This window comes from Semicossyphus pulcher, unplaced genomic scaffold (genome assembly GCF_022749685.1).
Source record: "Semicossyphus pulcher isolate SPU_LCO1_2020_fin unplaced genomic scaffold, fSemPul1.0.p SCAF_22, whole genome shotgun sequence".
Lineage (NCBI taxonomy): Eukaryota > Metazoa > Chordata > Actinopteri > Labriformes > Labridae > Semicossyphus > Semicossyphus pulcher.
This window is the reverse complement of record NW_027211696.1, coordinates 10,265,594-10,286,169: the sequence shown is the minus strand read 5'-3', so window position 1 is coordinate 10,286,169 and position 20,576 is coordinate 10,265,594. Positions and strand designations below refer to the sequence as shown.

At 41.0% G+C, this 20,576-nt stretch overlaps 1 protein-coding gene across 1 annotated transcript in view; it reads left to right on the top strand.

The window, feature by feature from the left end:
* LOC138601843 (astrotactin-2-like) overlaps window positions 1-20,412 on the top strand; it is a 329,634-nt gene extending 309,222 nt beyond the window's left edge. Inside the window, exons 21-24 of the mRNA XM_069673098.1 lie at window positions 4,581-4,722; window positions 14,010-14,110; window positions 14,624-14,807; window positions 18,324-20,412. Coding sequence (XP_069529199.1) covers window positions 4,581-4,722; window positions 14,010-14,110; window positions 14,624-14,807; window positions 18,324-18,561 — 665 coding nt within the window. The 3' untranslated portion in view covers window positions 18,562-20,412. The remainder of the gene's footprint in view (window positions 1-4,580; window positions 4,723-14,009; window positions 14,111-14,623; window positions 14,808-18,323) is intronic.
* The last annotated feature ends 164 nt before the right edge of the window (window positions 20,413-20,576 follow it).

Below are 20,576 nucleotides of genomic sequence, written 5' to 3'. Positions count from 1 at the left end.
TTCGAAACAGCTTGAGATGACAGTTGATGGGAAGTTGTGTAAATGTAAGATCAACTTTTACGCCCAACGTGAGTCTTCGTTGCAGCTTTCTTCCTTTGCGTGTCCATTCAGTTTTTTCCATTTAATTTAACCACGTACACTTTCAAGAAGTGTTCTTAGGCTATGGTGTTAAATTAAGGTTAATAAGATTTTGAGCTCGCAAAATAATTTCACGTATGCAAGTATCTAAATATGTGAATGCTTCAAAAAATTGTTGTCACACATTCAAGTTTGTGAATTTGAAAATAGGTTTTCAGGTATACAAATATTTTGTGCACACAGATAAGATTTGCAAATGTGTGCACCCTGATTGGACAGTTTAGCTTCCTCTGATTGGATGGTAAGTGGATAACGTGGAGGCGAGCTTATTGGCTGGTTAGCTGAGGCGTTAAGAAAACGGTCAAAATTTGTGCTTGTAACTGGTAGCTTGTAACTTCAGGGTCACACATGCAGATAGGAAATCTGTGTCTCTGTGACATGTACCCCTTTCCCACCTAAATTTAGCGCATTGACACAGGTTTTTCAGACCCGGGAAGACCTGCTTATAGATGCAGATTGTCTCTGTTCCCATTGCCAGTGGAGTATACTCCTTTCAGTTTCTTTTCTGCTGCATCACCGTCTGACGTCACAAATTCGGCCGCAACAGGGTTAGTAAACAGTGAAGATGTTACGGCGGTTAGGTCTTTATAGTCTGTTTGTTAAACTTGGCGTGAATTTGTAGCTGAGATGAAGGGGAGTCGCAGAAGTCACCAACGGAGCATAGCAGCCGAGGCGATAATTTCCCGGGTCTACTGCAGAGTCATTTGACCCGTGTCTGAATGCCGATTGTAGCCTTGTAGCAAAAAAGCCGGGTGTTTGTGGGTGGTTTTTTGACCAATGGGAAAACGGCTTTAGACTTTGTGAAATCTCAGTATTGAAAATATTGTGGCAACAAATTTAAAGGACACAAGCACAAATTGTTTATACATTTCACACATTTGCAAATCTTATCTGTGTGCGCAAAATATGTGTACACCTGCAAAATGTATTTATAAATTCACAAACTTTAATGTATCAGGACATTTTTTTTTTTTACACATTCACAAATTTGGATACTTTTTTTTTTTTTTACATACACACAAAATTAAGATACAATTTCAGGCTGTGAAATTATTTGTCAAGATTTTGCAAGCTCAAAATCTCCATATTAGTCAACAACACCCCTGAAATTACTCAAAGCCCAGGTAAAGGTGCTATAAGATTCTCTTAATTAATGCCATAAGAGAAGGCAAGAAAGTCACCTGGTATGGTTCTGCCATAACTATCTTATGTGAAACATTTAAATCATTTTCACTTTGCATAGCACAGAGGAAACAGAACACTGTTTTCCATAAACTCTCCCATCCTTCCTGTCCTTTTACAGTCCTTTGACCTTTACTTGTACTGAATTTCCCAGAGGGAGTCATCCCAAAGGGATCAATAAAGTTGAGTCTAAGTCTTGTTGCTAGAAGACCCTTGCATTCATCCATTTGTCCACAGGCGACATTTTTAATCGATCCGTAAGAGAAAAACCAAACTTTTGACCCAGCAATGATCTGCCTTTAAATTAGACAGTATAAAAGATTAGCCATTGGTGAGCATACTCTCTATGCTACACAAGCATGAGTAAGTATGTCTGCCATTTGTGTTTGCATATGTGATTTCTGAAGTCAGGATTTATTATTATTCCATACATCAACTCACTGGTGGTTACCCCTGAACAGCACTGTAGGCATGCATGAGCTCCCTGATTTATTCTGATTATCAAAACATCCACTGACATCATCATTCTTCTCCGTGACCACATCCAAATTCATAAAACATCAGAGAACTTAACGACTGTTTTTTCCCCTCTTCCATTGTTTGTCTCTTTCTCCCTTGACCCTCCTTTTGCTCCCCGCTGTACTAGCCTTTGTGAAGTAGCAGAACTCTGGCATTCAGTTGGCATTCCTCTCGTTGTAGCTCGCAATAAAAGATGGGGGAATAGACTTAAAAGGCATAATGAACGCAGGCCAAATCACGTCAACAGTCAATCTTAAGTAGATCATTCAATCAGGTATTCCTGCAAAAGTTTAAGTGGTCTGTAAGGGATAATTTATTGGTCACAGAGTTTTTAGTGTGTTAGGTTATTGAGTCTCCTTATACACTAACTGCAAGGAAATTAACAGAGCTAAACACCTCTGCGTTGCCTCCATATGCGCCGCCATCGCCTGTGGACAGACAGTGGAATTACGTTATTAACACAGCACAAAAGGTTGGTTGCAGTTCTGAATAAGTATAGATGCCACAAACCAACTATAAGATGGAGCTTTTTAAAAACACCAAAAAAAATCAGTGGTAGAGTCGTCGTTTCTAAATTGGAACGTTGGGGGTTCCCTGACTGCTACAGTCGATCGAAGTGTCCTGCGGCACTGAACCCCAAATTGCTCCTGAGGGCATAGCCATCAGGTATAAATGGGCAGAGATCTGATTGGAGATTGGCACCTAGGCCTTTGCCATTGGTGTGTGAATGTGTGTGTGAATGGGTGAATGTGACATGTAGTGTAAAAGCAGCTTTAAGTTGTCGGACGACTAGAAAAGTGCTATAGAAGTACAGTCCATTTACCATTTTACCAGCTATAGGCAGTATGTCGAAGCTTAACCCAAAAGGCAACTGGACTTGGTTGAGGTTATTGAACATGTCTCAACTCTCATCCAAAAGGTAAATGGTGATTCATTAATAAATAAATAAAGCTGATTCTGATGATAGCGTACTAATGGTGGTGACACGTCTTCAAGAACTTCAAGCTTCAAATTACCATAACCTGGATGACTGTTATGGAGTTTAAATGCGTCAATATTAAAACAATATTGGCTTTGATGATAGGTTGCTACTATAACTATAATTGACAACTGTACTAAAAAGGGTCAATATGTAAAATTAGAAATGGTCCGATACCATTGTTTCCTTCCATTGCTGAATCTGCGATACCAGTGCGATTGAAAAGTATTCATATGCCATACCAGTTAGTTGGTTTATTATAATTATAAAGTTCTTTGGATACTGTTCTGTTATCGGTATCCAAACAACTTCATAATTTCCAAATGAAAAAAACAAAGATTAAAAAGCGCCCTGTGCACTGCCTGTTTGCATCAGTGTCCGATCGCACTTGAAGCTGTTTGCACTTCTGACTTCGTTCCCTCCTGTCTTGATTGTTGCTTGTGTTGTTTTAACTCTCAGATTTACGTCGCTTTGGAGAAAAGCGTCTGCTAAATGAAATTGTAACACTGTAACATTGTAAGATAATCTATTATTTTAGTAGTTTTCCTTTCATTGAAACTGTATCCAAAGGTAATCAGAACACAGACACTGTTTGCTGGTGGTCTTGAGGTCTATAGTTACATGTGAAAAATGGGAATTCCAGCTTGAAACCTATTGTACAAACATGCTTCTTCATCTACATCCATTTGAAAATGGTGCAACACAGACATAAAGTCAGATTTCAAATTTAGACATACACCAGTATTGGTATTGGCAGCTGCTTTTGCAGCCCTAAGCAGGTTTTAACAACAGAATAAATTCATCCAAATTGGGATTTATGTATAATAAAGGTAAAAAACCTTCGAAAGAGCAACCCTGCTACAGTGCAGGAATGTGTTTGGGGAAAACCTCCTATACACAGAGCTCTTTCTGTGAAAAGGTCAAATCATTCATTCGTGCAGTTCTTTTTCCTCTCCTCTGCAACCTTTTCTTACCATCCCCTTGTGCCCTACCAGCCAGACTTACTCCCTGTGTTTATAAGTTGGCCCATGTATCATAAGCTAAGACTAAGCTGCCCTTTACCTCGTGTAGAAATAGTTGGAAATCCAACCATTTGAGAGCTTTTAAACTATTTTGACAGCTCCCTCTTTTTTCCATCACCCCCATGAGCACTGGAAACTGGCGTCGTGTGTGTGTGTGTATGTGTGTGTGTCTAAATGAACAAGTGTGCGTCGCTCGCCTTTCCCGTAAGCTGACATGAAAGATATTTCACAACTTGTGAAGTGGTGTTTTGTGAGACACGAGGGTGCTCAGCGAGATATCATTGTAACATTACCATGTGCCCATAAAGGAAAGAAATCCTGTTTTCTTACAGTGCTATAATGTAGTGTGTATGGCTGGTTGCCAGCGAACAGTCATATTTAATTTAGCCTTGGGCTTGGTGCTGGCGAAATGGCTCCCACTGGACCAGGCAGAGGTGAAACTCACACACCAGAGTCAAATGGCATGATCGTTGATAAGGAAAAAGACGCTTTCCGAAAACATAAAAGTTCATTCATGAAATTCATGTTGTGCGCAGTTGTTTTTCCTGTGTTGAAACATGTGTTGCAGCAAAACATGTGGCCGTTTCTTTGTCAAGCAAAGATCAATAGATGAAGGAAAGTGTTGAAAGCTTCCCTTTTCTCCTTTTTTGGCAAAAGGTATGATAGATGGTAAAACAGCACAAGTTTCCTTTTGTGAGTTTCATCCACCCCTCATTTCTTCTCTTCTTCAATTCCACCAGGGGAGGTTCTGAGCTTGATGGATGATCTTTTCTCTGGATTGGGTTCGCCCTGCGTTGTTGCCGGAAGGAGAAGTGGGGACCATCCTCACTCTGTGCTATATTCAGTCGTCTTCAAGTGCCTGGAACCCGACAGTCTCTACAAGTAAGTCTGCCCATTTCCTTCGCCAAGTTTACTAAGTCAGTTTAATTCTGATTTATTGTGAGTGTTTATTTCTTCAAAGAATGAATAAACATGAGTCATAAATTGTATTGTGTTGCAGTTAGTACATAAATAGTTTCAAGGTTCTTGCACGATCTGTAATGTATGGAAAGTCCCTAATCATTTCCAGATCTCGATTTGTGTAAAAAAAAAAAAAACGGATATGAAACTTGTTGAGAAAAATATGTTTTTAGAGTTTAATTTATTAAATGGAGCTATGGAGATTCCACTAGGGTCTATCAAGGCACAATGGTTCCAGGTTAGGAGCTATACAGAACTGTCTGTATGGTCATCATCTTCAAAAAAGAGCATCCTCACCCAGAAATTTGTGGAATCATCCTAGGATATGAGAACTGACATCCTTCTTGACGTGTACCAATAGGGCCTAATTGGTCTCAGAAGGGGGAACATTGGACCACTACCTGTAGCGTTAGATTTACTGCTCTTGGGGTATCTACAAAAATGTGATCAATGAACATTGATTGTCACCTTTCTGGTGCAGAGGGTGCGAAAGGAAGTGCTGGAGGTGCATAGGGTTCTTGAGTATCTGGGACCTTGTACCTCTCACAGTTTGGAACGTGAGTAAGTCCCACTGGTACCATTTTCTAAAGAGAACAAGAGAGTCTCCTCAAAGTAATCAGTCATGCCACTGTTTGAAGTATAGCGCTTTCATGCAGTCCAAGGATATGTCCATGCGAATGGGACACCTAGACAGGATTGACTGGCAGGAAAACCTTGCCTCTTCTTAACCATTTTCTGTTTTGTCATTTGGCCCTTGGGCTAGTCATGAACCTTCCATAACACCCATATTCAGGGGACTCCAACTTTGTGGTTAAATCAAAGCTAGCACTTTCTAATACAGCCTCTTGAAGGTGTGGCCAAAATGGCTATCATGGCAGCACCACAAGATCCCAATTGTGGGCACTTGGGGTGAAGGAAGCTGCCAAGCCAAACAAGACATTTGGACTTAGCTCGGGGGACTCCTTTGTCAGTGGTCAGGTTTTAAGAAGCCTCAGCTACTGCACTTTCTGTGATCTCAGAAGTAAATGGAAGGAGTTTGGTAAGGCCTTGGAGAAGGTTAGAGTTTATGGCAAACCCTGAACCAATTCAGGAAGCAGAGCCAGGGCCTATCCAAGGTGCACTGCAGCAAAATGAACTCTTGAACCCTACCGTCAGTACATAACTGCTGTAGAGTAGTTGGTGGATTCAAAGGAAGCCTCAACCATATCTTCAGGGGAGGTAAGCTTAAAGTGCTGTCATGGCAAGGTGCCAGGGTTGGTTGACATTATCCCGGAAATTGTATGTTTTGGCAGTGGCACTTGATATATCTTATCAGGGTCATGTGGAGGTCCGGGAACGTGCCTGTGCAATGGCAGAAAAAGTGGTGGTTCCCATGTTTTGAGAAAAGCACACTAGCGTACAAAAGAGTTATTCAAGACCTTTCATTAACATTATATTGAGGCCTGTTTGCAAACTTCAGGCACACCACATCCTCTCCCAGGTGTCTACAATTGCCACTGCAAAAGGTATTTAGTTTCAGGGAGTGAATTTTGTTACCTACTACAGCTGGGTCGAGTTAACGAGGGACACACACTTAGTCTTAACTTGGTGGAAAGTGTTGGAGGCTTCCGTTCTTTGTTCTTTGGTAAGACGAGAACAAGGATTTAGTGAACGCAGAGGGATCCCAACATTCCTTAAAATGAAAGAATAAATTGAGCATTCTTGTAGTGTTCTTTTGCAGTGTGTCAAAATTCTGACTAAACACTTTAAACAGTAATGAAGACAAGTAGTAATGTTAACCATTATTTTCCCTTTTACATGCTGCTAAAAACATTCAGTGTCTGCACTTGTATAAGGATTGAATTGTACATAATTGTGAAAACAAACATTTTGATGGAATAATAACTTACTATATATCATCTTAAATCTCTTTCCTCTTAAATAAGACAGCTTACAGTATTGTCCTTGTGGTGCTTCGCAGTGGATGGCAGTGGATTACTTTCAGAGCGTGCATTATGTTTGTTTGGTCCTTTCTGCAAACCGAGGAAGAGACTCGACAGGAAGTGACATCATCACATGGCAAATCGGACAAATTAAGATTCTTTTACAAGATTCTTTTTTTAGAAAATAAAACAAATGTTCTTAAGGCAACACAAACCGTGCTGATTTGCTGATTGTGGATTTGTTGGTGACAGTCGGGCCGGTCCTATGAATAACACATCATATCCTACAAACACTCTCAGATGAATTGCATAGTCGGGTGGTGTTTTACTGGACTGTGTTACACTGAAAGCTTATGTTCACATTATCTACAGACGCAATGGGAATAAAACAAGACAACAAACTACAACCACAAAAATTACTATAGAGCCGACCCAATATGACACAGTGTAACCAAACGATTACAAAATATTGATTAATTGCTTACTTAATTACAATGACCAGGGCCCTCTTTTTTTCTTTTCAATCAAACTGAGAGTTGTGTGATTTCTTTTTCCCACTGTGTGCCTCTCCTATGAGCACTATATGCCTCCCTCTGCAGCTTGAAACAAATTTGCAAGAGCAGCAATAATGGGCGAACTAGACAGGACACAGATGTTGTTGTGGCTGTCACTGGACATATGAAACACACTGTCCTCTCAGCTTTTGGCTGTCCTCTCAGGCTTTGTTAGGTGTCCTGTGCTTTTAATGCCCTTGTTATTTAATGGCCTTGGGTTGTTTTGGGAATCTCAACGCTGCCTCTCGTGAAGAAGCAGCCAGGATTGAAATCTACGGGAAACCACATTTAACTTAACTTACAGCAGAACATTTCTGCCGCATGTAACACATTAAGTCGCGTCAAACACTCGCAGAGCAGGGATACAGGTGAGGCATTTTTGTGTGTTGTTTTAGGTGTGTGTTTGTGTATATAAGCTAGATGGAATTTGACGGATGGTTTAATACAGCAATATCAACAAGCTATTTAACATTAATGTCTCCTAACTATAGAGCTATAATAATAAAATATGTGCCATGTGTTTTTTTAAATTCATCAATCATACACATTAGAGTATGCGGTAGCTAATGAGCCTGTCAGCTTTACATAACAGGTAGAGCCCAGGGAGGAGCGCAGTAGGACGTGTTTGGAAACACTTCCCTGTCTCTGACGCAGTTGAGAACTGGTGAGAACTGAGAAGGGGGGAAAAAGTGTAATAAAAAAAGGTCAACAATCATCGATGACATTTGTAGAAAATGATGGCCATGGCAACAACACAATAGCCGTCTATTCAGATTTTAAAAAAAATCAGAAATTGAGTTTCTTGAAAGCAATGATACTGGATGACTAATAGTTGAATCTGTATAAGTCAGGCCTCTACTAACAAAAACCTGCAACAAGAGCCTAATTTCCAACTTTGTTGCAGTGTTATCTTTGTTTAGGCATTCTCCACAGTGTTGTTTCTGTGATAAGGGCAGAATTTACGTCGGAATTACGTCTGAGGGCACATCTGTTTGCAGCCAACCCCGCTTGTCTTAATCAAGAACCTGATAAGACCTCTACTAGTATTGGCTTTACACTTGATCATTACCAAAGCTGCTGTGGCCCCAATGTTCTCCTGCAAACTGAAAATGTGTTTGACCTATGAAGAGTTACATAACCGATTCCAAAAGCTACCAATATAGAATGTTAGACTCTTATGGGCCAGAACTCCTCGACTGAACACCAGGCTACAAATATACAACCTTGTTGAACTATCAGTCTTTCGGCAACTTTCACTGACAGCAAACTTCTTTGTAAGTGTTGAGTTTGTGCATCCAGATAAGTCAGTTGATCTCTTTATTCGTTAATGTAGAGTAATAAAGCTTTGGTGTCCAGTATGCAATTAATAAAGCACAAAGAAATACAGAACAATAGATGAGACTACCAAATAATCTAGAGAAAGCAGTGACAAAAATCTAAAACTTATAAACATCTCCATTTGGTGTTGTTCATGTGCTACAAGACATATCAGGGACAACATCAGCAGTCATCTCCATGGCTGGGCCTGTCTGCTTTTAAACTGCAGTGTACCCAGGACAGGCTGAACAACACGTTTTCAGATCGGCAGGTTTGTGACGTCACAAACCTAAGGAGCCAATCCCGTTAATGGACGGGGTGACGCTATGCATATCATTATGTGCAACCGATGGCGACCACTTTGGCGATGCGCGAGCCAGCTGTAACCGTCAATGTAAATTTTGCAAACTCACTTCCAACTACTAACATTAATGTTACTACTACTAATTACTACATTTTAAGCTAGCTAAGTTTCAACAAGTTGCCGCTAAACGATGGCAGAGACGTGTTTTGTTTTGTTTTTGCAGAAAAAACATATCAGACACAATTTATTATGTCAAGCAGAACATTTTATACGTCTTAAAACATGACTGGAGCTGGTCGTTAAATATTTACGATCTGATATCCTGTTGTGTTGGGGGAACTGTGAGGACAGCCGAGCAAGCACAAACGATTGGGAACCAAGCTAACTGAAGGAGGAAGCACTACTCACGCTGTAGAGCCCATGTTCACGCCATCTCCATGACTTCATCCATCGTGTCGTCTTTGTTCATTTTCAGTAAAAGGTCGTCCAAAAACTGTCATCGCCACTTCTTCCAGCCCGTCGTCCGCCATGTTTGTTTACTCTCAAGTCCCGATTTACAGCGAGAGATTTAGCGAGATTTCCAGTTGTGAGAGTCGGGACTCTGGTTGGTTGTGAATGGAATCTGTTAGTGTGGTCATATCACTGCTCTCCACACGCTATAGGAACGAAATTGTTAAAACGATCATATTTTGTCGTCATGTGTTGGGTCTCTCACATTTTCAACATCTGTTAAGATTTTAAAGATCTTTTAGTGTGGGCTGGGCCTTAGTTTGTGCTAAAAGGTCATCCTTGAGGAAGATGAGTGCATGATGTGTTCATCAAATAGCTGTTTCTATAAAAGGCCTCGGCGCAAGACCATATAAGATGGTATTACATGTAAATATTATAATTATAGCCGAACCCCGACAAGCATATGGTGTCAGGATCAAAAATAGGTGTTCGACAATTCATATAGTGGACATCAACAGGCAAGTAGAAGCAAATCCTGAATGGTTAGCCCCACATGATGATCCCGGCTTGATTGTGCCAAATGCCCTTCAAAGTAATGTTGGAATGTCGATTGTCTGGAAATATCTCAGTCTCCAATAATATCTGGTACATACATTTAGAACCGTTGAATGACTTTTAATGGGGTGTTTTCATCATTACATTCATTTGGACCGCGGGTCTTTGTGATGTGCGGGTGAGATCATTCAGAGCTGAGCTAATTTTTCTCATTTGTAATGGAAGGCTAACCAATTTTATTTAGGGCTGTAGCACCAGTCTAATGCCACTTAGATCTGAGGATTTCAAAGTCATGAGATACTGTAAGCTGCCATAAATTCTTCAGGGACGGCGAGAAACGATTCTATGTGGCTTTGATTGATTTGTGGACTGGTTCGACTGATGTGTGTCCAAACGCTGATGTCATGGAAAAGGCATCCCCTACTGCCCTGGCTTCTCTCGGCATGCCAAAAATACTGCCCTAATTGATCCTCTCTCACTCGCACTTTCCCTCATTCCTCCTCCTCTCTTGCTCTGTCTGTCTCGGAGCTCTCCGTCTTGTCATCTCTTGTTCAGCCATCGCTCCACTGTCTCATTAAATTAGAGGACAATGGTTACTTTAATGGCAACATTGTTAATTTACACAAACATTAATCTGCCATTTGTCCACCTCATTGTTTGCTGAGCTTTCAAAACCGCTTCCAAAGGAGCCAATGTGCAGCCAGACAGCCTTGGAATAGATGTGAGAGACAAGGAATTATAAACGGGGATAGACGGAGCTGAGCTATATGCAAGCAATGTAGATAGAGAAATACAGAGACAAAGTGTATCCGTGTGTGTGTGTGTGTTGGTGGGTGGCCGGGATGGTTATGTGTGTCTTGCCAATTCTGTTACTTGATGTTTTGACATTCTCGTGGCAGGCCAGACCGTGGCTGGTTCCTTTGTTCTCCCAGGCGATCTTTATCATCCCTGAGTGGCTGTACTGAGCGCAGACACCACACTCTGTCCATCCAGCCCCTTTTACTGCTACTATCTGTTTCTATGAATGAGATACTAAGAGTGTGAGAGACCCCTTAGCCGATGTTCTTTCTGCATGATCAAGAAAGTTAGTTGTACATTGTCTGTAACATGACAAATTTCCTTTCACAACTATTATCCCACTTTTACCCAAATAAAATGCAGATCTCCAAGGTTGCCTCACAGAGAGGCTTAATCTCCTGGCAGGAACAGCTTTATTACAGTACATAATGATCTTGTAATTGCTGTAGGGGCTGTGAAAGGGGAAACAGTACCTGTCACTGATGCCAACCATTTAAAACCACCAAAAACGGCAGTAAAAGGCTGGCAAGCTCACATCCCGGGTCCCAAACAAAACTTTTAACAAATTGCCTTGATAAAACTCCCGCCTCGTCATCCTCCCGCTCCCCTCTTCTTCTCTCCCACCTCATTGTATCCATCTGCACGTTATGCGGCCACATAATTTAAACAGTGTGACTGTTACATGCCGGCATTGTTTTGCTGGGCAGAGGAGCCAGTGAGGCCCGTGCGTCTTTTGTGAGGTTCTTGGGGAATACCGCATCCACCCCGCTGAATAACAAGACCAGACAAACTATGCTAGCTATTTCCAAACAGGTCATGTTACAAACAACACAATCATTTGACAGCATTGGGACAGGCCTCAAAAGGCATTGCATGAAAAAAAAGAACACAAATGGGTTTAGGAAGAAAAGCAACTATTGTAAAAACAATAATATACTAATTTCTTTATTTTCATGTATTTCTAGAAGTGTTTGGCACAGGAATGCCATCTCAGTTGTTCATGTTGTCTCACTGTGTTCTGTGGTTTCCTCTCTGTCGTTCTGTTGTTTTTACAGTGGTAGCTCTGTGGAAATACTGCTGAAAGCTTACAGTTTTTCATAACTCCCAACAAACATTAGTCAATACTAAATTCACTTTTGCAAAACTTTGGCTCCAGTCAGAAAAACAAAGCATGGGGTCCAAAAAATGTTTGCCACAGCTATTTGTAGCATACCTTATTCCTGGATCACCCCTTACGGGTGAAACAAAGCTACTGGGATAGTTAGGGAGATGTTAATCAAGTCAGTCTTTAGAAGCCAACACAATCCTGAGAAATTGGCTAATCTGCCAAAAATGATTCACCTGTGTGGGTTTACTCTGATTGTTAAGGTAAGTAATATTTGCAGGCTATGCATTTAAGCTAGTTTGACATTTTGCTAACTTTTAAAGTTAATGTTATGTTAAGTATTATATCAGTCTTACAAGAATGTTGACACCGTTTTTTTCGAAGTAAATGTATTTGCTTTTTGGCGGAGAGTTAGATAAGATTGATAGCATTAACATGGCAGTTTGTAATATCAAAGACGGCTATCAGCTGATTAGCTAATCCTAGCCAAAGAGCGAAAAAAGGCAGCTAGCCTGGTCCTGTCCAAAGGTAGCTTTCGAGGTACCTAGCACCTCTGAAGCTTGCAAATTAGCATGCTATATCAGTTTGTTTGGTTGGTGTCTTTGCTAGTTGCCTAACACTCAAACAAAATTACACCATTGGTCTTCTAGGCTAGCTGTTTCCAGTCTTTGTAGTAAGCTAAGCTTAGGAGCTGGCTGCTGCTTGATATTTACTTTAGAGACCTATTACCAGATGTTTTATTCTGGACTATTTCTTGGCTAAGCACCGTAACTTCCCTAAGTCTTGCTGGTTGTCTGGCAATGAGTCAGAGTCATGAAAGAAACCAGCAATGGTCATTTTTACACTTAAGCTGAGTGCTGATGACGGATCAGAATGTATTACTGTTGGCCACTTCCAGGCTAGCTTTTGGGATAGAAGTATCCCAGAAGGATATGTATCGCTGATTCATTTTACAAAGTGTTTTGAGCTTGACTATTTCTTGGCTAAGCACAGTATCTTTCTGTAGTCCTTGCTGGTTTCCTGGTAATGGCTCAGAGTCAAGAAAAAATCTACGGATAGGCCATAGCTAGGCTAGCTGTTTCCTCCTTTTCCAGTCTTTGTGGTAAGCCAAGCTAACCGGCTGGCTGCGTTTGCTTTACTTAATGTTGTAGGAGCATTTCCTAGTTGCCTAGTAGTGACTCAAAGTCAAGACAGAGTCCAGCAGTAGACTTTTTTGCAGTTTGTTTTGTATGGTTGATTCTAAGCAGAATATGTCACCGTTAGCCAGAGCCAGGCTAGCTGTTCCCACCTATTTCCCATCATTGTTGTAAGCTAAGCTAAGCTTTTAGTTCATATGTTTGTCTACCGCTTTGATAAAAGGTTTGTAATTCAGGAAGCTCAGAGATCAGTAAAAGTAGGGAACCGCAGCTGCAAAATAAAAGTCTAACCATCATCGAGACGGCAGTCGTCGTTCATATTCATGAGTGACATTAACATTCTACAAGTATACTGATGTAAATCTGCTCCACCCGTGATCCTTTTTTTAGATTCAATATGACTACTTCCTCTTTGTTCTTGTTCTTATTCAAGAGTACAGACACTGGCATTTTCAAAAGGACATGTAAAGGTCATATGTTTTCTGTTCCCAGCTGTGTGGCCCTACATTACTTGAGATGCGTTACATTTTCCCAGCGTGTCCTTTCTCTTATTGCAATGTCTTGAACTGTTCACTGCTGTATCTTATCAGGATACTGAGTGGCCCTGAAGTCTGTCATGGAACCCAAAAAATTCTGATGGTTGGCATTTTCAGACGGAGGAACTTTGTCCTTATAGAGAGCTCAGAGTCAGGCCAGATGCCCTGTCTCCTCTCTCCTCTGCTGTTTCTGGTGGTACTGGCTGCACTCAAGATATAATTCAATCCCACAATCCCCGGCTCCTTGTTCATAAGATCTTTTCATGTCATTGTATGGTTATATATGATCAAATGTTATCTCACCTCACAAGACAACCAACTCATCAAGTAGATTAAACCACAAAAGTATAAGAATTAAACTATTTACATGAATTTGTAACTCAAAAACCGGGATGCTGCCGTTCTTGAAATCACAGCCATTTGAATCTTTTTATGCCAATCGTTTGTGTCATTAGAATTTAATGTTACCTGGTCTTGAACTGTCAGTCACAACTAATAAAATAATTGTTTTCTTTTTTTTTATCAACTGCAGGTTCACTCTCCATGCAGTGGACAGCCGAGGCAGCCAGTCTGAGTCAAGCTTCGTCTCAGTACGGACGTCTTGTCCAATGGTGGATGACAGCCGAGCTGAAGGTACCGTCACCTTTGACTTTTTCCAACTGTGCCTTCTTGTACTATTTTTACTTACAACTTTACATCCTTTCACATAATCACAGTGTTTCTAAATGGATACTAAACCATTTTATTCCTGAATAACAAACATTTCTCGACTTATTGTGTAAAAAAAAGTTGGTTAAAACCATTACAGAAAGGAGGTCGGGACTACTCTAACTACTCCAACAAAGTGCACATGCTTGATTACATTGTACAGTTATTAAAACAGGCTGGGCCAAAATGTACTCCAGCAATTTCCCATGTCAGATTCAGTTTACTAATCATGGGGAGTTTGCCAGACAGGGCAGCCTTTTGAAAGTTGAGTTGCACTATGGAAAATGTATGATTCAGTGTATTTGAAACTTGACCTATATTAGGGAGTAAAAATCAGGATGTCTGTTACGAGTCCAACAATTAAATTGAAGCGCAATACCGAATGACTGTAGTTCCTGACGTCTCTGTGTCTCTATGCGTTTGTCTTCCTTCTCGCAGAGATCGCAGACAAGGTGTACAACTTGTATAACGGCTACACCAGCGGCAAGGAGCAGCAGATGGCCTACAACACGCTGATGGAGATCTCTCCTCCGCTGCTGTACAGAGTCCAGCATCACTACAACTCCCACTACGAGAAGTTCGGAGACTTCGTCTGGCGCAGCGAGGACGAGCTTGGCCCCAGGTGAGAGGATCTGGAAGCAGTTTAGCGCGATTGCAAATTGCAGGCGCGGAAGATGCTTCGAATGTTTACAAATTGAGAGTTCGCCGTCTGAAGAATTTTATGTCTAGCTGTTGTTTTCATGTCTAGAAATGTCCACGTTCTTTTCAGTCTGCAAGTATTTACCCGACGGTCCTTGTCATTTTGTTTGATGACATTGTTGTGTTGTTTCGGCTCAGTTACAGTTATTCTGAGGTTTCTTACATAACAAAAGCCAAAGCTGTCTGAACTGGTGCTGCCAGATTCAAACCATTGAGCCATTTCTCATTGCATTGTCTGCACCCCCTCTAAGCTGGAGCACCATTGCACAACTTACCCCCAATCCCCCCCCTCCCTTCTTGTTCCCCCCTTTCTACTGGAAAGCAAGCGGGCAAGGTCACCGTGAAAACTCGGGGGTTACAGTCCCTCCTCGCATTACTATGGTGATGCCAAAACAGAGTTTGACAGCCAAGTCAAACACTCAATTTGACAGTCGGCTAACACTAACTCAACTTCCAACTCCATTTCCTCTTCTTTCTCGTAAAAAAAAAAAAAGTTCCTCCTAATCCACAACATGCCAACCCGACATCGCCTGACCTTCTTAACAGGGACACCCCCATTGATAGTTGGCTGGATGAACAGACACTGAAACATGGAGACAAAGGGGAGCTGACAAAACTGCAGGGGAGGAAAAAAACAATACAATACTTAGAAAAAACTTGCGAGTCTGACAAGGAAGTGGGTCCAGCACTGATGATAGCAACAGGATATCTTAAGTTACGACCAAAATGTTTTGGTTTGTCCACCCCCTCTGCCTGGAAGCACTCCTTTTCAAGCCATAAATAATATAATAATCGTGGAATAACTTTGGTCTGTAGGACGATTATGCTTCTCTCTGATTGGTGAAGGGGGATGGGAGGCACGGGCTGGCCATTGGGACTTAATATGGGGAATTGGGGTGGTCGGATGGTGTGTTTGTGTGTGGGCAGCTGCAGGATGGAGGTTGGGGATTGGGGGGGGACGGGGGTTTGGATGAGCGAGCACAGATTATTTACTGCCTGAAGTTGGCAGGGTTGAGCCTCGTTGGGGTAATTTACAAGCAGGCTCTATTGGTGGTGCCTTTTAAAAGGTAACAGAATGGCCAAGTGAAACGTAAGCACAGTCGGCGCTCCCTCCAGGAGCCGAGAATCCCAGGAGCCCCCAAATGTCCACCAGCGTTGTTAAAAAACTGAAGCTCTTTTTCATAATTGTAGTGTTCTCTGGACATGCTGTGTTACATGCTTACAGCTATTTTTACTGTAAACACGACCATTATCTTGTACTGCAGTGTACTTTGTCTATTACAGCACGTAAGTCCTTCTGATGTTGCTTATAGTTCAGAATCTTGTTGTTGCAGCTTGAAAGGTTACCTGGAAATAATATGTCATATATGTCTTTTTCTGGTTCTTTTTTTTAAGTTGTTTTTCATCACGATTTACATTTAATGCGTTTAATTTGTCCCTCGCTAACGTGCTTACAAGCCTCCCCTGATTATGTGTTTGGTATTCTGTTGTTTCAGACGTAAGAATTCAAGGGAAATGAGAAAATGCCCCCCCCCCCCTCCCCTTCTTCAGCAAATAAGTGAAAAGGATGTCTGTACTCCTTGCTTAACTAAAGACAGATGTTGATGCTCAGCAGACACTGCTTTTCAAAACAAATGGAATTCTGCCCTTCTCCACGTGTGTTTTCCTCATTTCAGCGTCCGTACGAGCTTAGCAACCTCGTCTGCTCCTACTGTAGGTGTATCGTTTTGGAAGTAGAGGAAAGTATTGCATTCGTGCGATGTTATGCGAGGCATCTTTTCTAAATTAAAAGGTGACCCGACATATGGCTCCTTCGTGTCGTAAACAGCAGCTCCAGACTCCGGACCTGGAGACACAATTCTAAGTTTCACTCGCTCTCGACAGCCGCGCCTCCGGTGAAGTGTTCAATCAGTATCCGACAACTCAAAATGCCATCGCCTGTGATGGTTTTTGACGCAGACTGGCAGTCCCATCAGTGTGTCGGGTGGGGGTGGGGGGGGGGTAACATTTGAAGCTGCTGCTTTCGTGCAGACACAAATGCCATATTTGTCATTTCTCCTTTTTAGACTTTATTTGTTGACTTTGTGGCCCCAAATGAACCCACGTGCACACTGGTGGCTGGAGTGGCCAATTTTAGGTTGTGTTTATGCAGATCAGGTGTCGCAAGGAATTTTTAGGGCGCTCTTGAAGTATACAACTGTTTAAAAGTGTTCTAACTATAACAACATTGTTATTTTTTGGTTTAATTACACACACGAAAGGCAATTTTAGTCGCTTTTTTATGGCTTCAGCACACATTTACCCACAGTGTCTCCTGCTCTCAACTTTTCCTCGAAGACTTTTTCAAGATCTAATTTATCTTTAATGACTTTCTTGACTGATCTACGAGTGTCTTCTAGTACATACTGAAAGGTAAATGGATGGTAAATGGACTGTACTTTGTATTCTTCCAACCACTCAAAGCACTTTCACATTCACCCGTTTCCCACTCGCAGTCACACACTGACGGCAAAGGCCTAATGCTGCGTTCCAGACAACTTGGAACTTCCCAGTAGAAATTTCTGAAACTTGAAGACCTCCGACGAGAAGAATTGCCATGGAACGCCATTCAAAGTCGGAGTTCCTACTACAGATTAATCAGCCCCGACTTCACCATCGAAAGTTGGAAATTTCTACTGGGAAGTTCTCGAGTTCCCCAGTTGCCTGGAACGCAGCATAAGTGCCAATCTCCATTCAGTATCTAAGCACATTCATGCCTTCGGGAGCAATTTGGGGTTCAGTGTCTTGACATGTGACTGTAGCAGTCAGGGATTGAACCCCCAACCTTTTGATTGACCACTGAGCCACAGCCACCCGTAAAGGGGTTTGGCAGGGTACCTTCAGTCAATAACTCAGTAAGGCAGATTTTGTACCTCCTTGATTTGTTGCCCAGCCTGTTGAAGACAAATGACAAATGAGTCTGGTTCTGCTCGAGGTTCCTGCCTGTTAAAAGGAAGTTTTTCCTTACCACTGTTGCCAAAGTGCTTGCTCATTGGTGGATTAATGTTGGGTCTCTGTTAGAGAATGGACTAGACCTGTTCTATATGTAAAGATGACTTTTGTTGCAGTGATAGATTTTCTTTCAACTGCTTGTGGTCTGTATTAAGGACGTCCTGCTAAGTCTTGGAAGTCCTGTAGCTGATCCGGATAAACGTGTACGTAAGCGTCAGTGTTATATTTTTTGGATGGGATATTCCAGAACATTCCATAAGTTTGTTTGCGTTTGTACCAAAAATGTCAGTTTATTGAACTGTGTGTACTTCAAGGATTTGTGCTTTCATTCCCCTTTTCAGGAAAACAAGGGGAGAAAAAACGACAAAATTTAAGGTTGATGTGATTAATTGAATTACATTTGTGTGATCATATGATTGATTTTTCTTTCTTTGTTCTCCTTCAATAGAAAAGCCAACCTGATTCTTCACAGGGTGGAGAAGATAAGTCACTACTGCCGGTCCCTCCTGCGCAGCACCCACATTCAGAGCCGCACCGACACCATGGCGTACGTCTACTGCCGGAGCGAAGAGGGCCGACCTCCCAGCAACACGTGGCATGGCTCTTTACACGACAGTCGCACCAGCTGTATGGAAAAGCTGATTTCTGTACAGCGTAACACATACAGCAACACCAAACTCCGATGAGACAGGAGTTTGGAGACGAGTGGTGCGCTTTTTTTTTTCTCTCCACCGCAAAATGACATCAATGACTGATGTACCTCGGCGACCTCTCTCCGCAGCGGGTGTCTCTCAAGTGGCCGGTGGATTTCAAAAACCAGGAGAGCCTAAAAAACCTCAGAATTCACTGGACATTGTTACAGGAAAAACGTATTTTTCTGTGGCCTACTTTTACTATGAGACAGAAGAATTAAAAAAAAAAAAACCTTGAGCAGACGTATTTCTCAACTGCAAAATGCCAGTGATCGCACATATCAATGAGAAACTGCAGTGTGAACATGTAAAATATCATTCAGCCAAGAGACAAACTGGTTGGCTTAAATACTTTGAATGTAATATTGTAGTTCCTTTTTGGTGCTTTGAAGCTTACCTGGAACACTTTAAAAGAGAGAAAAAAAAGGATAAATCCACAGCATAACTTATTTGCCTTTACTACCTTCTGTTGAAAGGAGAAATTGAAATGTGTTAAAGCCATTTGAAAATCACTTTCTTCTTTTAAGTTCACATTTATTAAAAAAAAATGAAAGCTTTGCCTCATGAATTTCAAACCAGTATGTGAGAACCATGTAGTCTTTTCAACTGAAATAGCAAGGCTTTGTGTGGCAACAGGATTGATATATAGGCTACAACAGCCTGTTGAATTATGCAAAGACAGAATGGATGGCATTCAAACATCACATTCATTCATAGACTTTTACTCAGCACCGATTTCAGAGCTGAAGTTTAGTAATTATTTTGTCATTTTCTATATTCAATCCTTTTGTTCTTTCAAATACTACAGTACCCAAAAATCCCTACTATAGAAAACGTTTCTTGTTATGCACCCAAGACAAAAAAAAGTACAATGCTTTTGCCACACTTTGTCCTTAAAGTAAACGCTTAACATAATTTAGGGGTTTTTATAAGTGACTTAAACCAAAAAGTATTGATACTGTAAAGAAATTAGATGCTCTCGCTAAGTAATTCTGCAAGACTACTTACTATGCTTATCTAATGACAAGTTGCCATTTGTCAGTATGAACAGATAAGAGGAACAGTATCAAACATGAAAGTAAATATGGAAACAATATAGTTAGTGATCAAAAATTAGAACTCAACCTGAATATGCTTAAAGTATCTTATAAAAGTTCACCCCTCACAACAGAATCTGATATTTGCTCATATTTAAAGAGGAGGTATTATGCAGTTTCACATTTTACATATATATATATAGTTACAATGTTGGATGTCCAAACTAAACGTGGGTGAAGTTTCAAATCTGTAGGTAAAAGTATGTTGGAGTAATCCCCAGGCTTCTCATCTCAGTCTGCAGGCTGCTGTGAACGCCAGGTTTCACAGAGTTTTTTCTACGCGCTGCTGTGATGTCACAAAGTGCAGCCTCAGCAGGCTTCGGAGAGCTGACCAATCAGAAGAAAGTGGGCTTGTGGGGACGGGGTTTCAGGCAGAGGCTGTATGAGGGCCTGCACAGAGTTTTTTTAGCTGTAAATTATGGTAAGCTACTCCACAGGTATCACAGAGTGAAATATGAAGCTCAAAATTAGCATAATACCCCCTCTTCAAGTGCGCTCATAGGAAATATGGCAGGATAGTGGGTATAAGGGTTTCAGTTCCATTTTCAGGTGCCCAAACAGTTTGTGTTGAACCAATTGTGAACATGACGCACTGTCCAATGTCATATCTTTAAAGCCATGGATATTGTTTTGATGAAGATAAACAATGCCTTTTTTTCAATACTTTCATGTCATGTTAAATGAATTGTAATAATAAATTATTATATTGTAAATTTTAAATTGTAAAAAGAAAACATATGTATTATTAGGTGGCTTTGATTGTCTTTTTCTGAAGAATGTGAAAGATTAAAAATGTATATAAAATCTGAACGACTTTTCTTTCGTCACTTTATTGAAACAATACAAAAAAATAGTTGAATAAGGAAATGATTTGCCATTTGAAAAAATGTAATTTAAATTAACTTTTTTTTA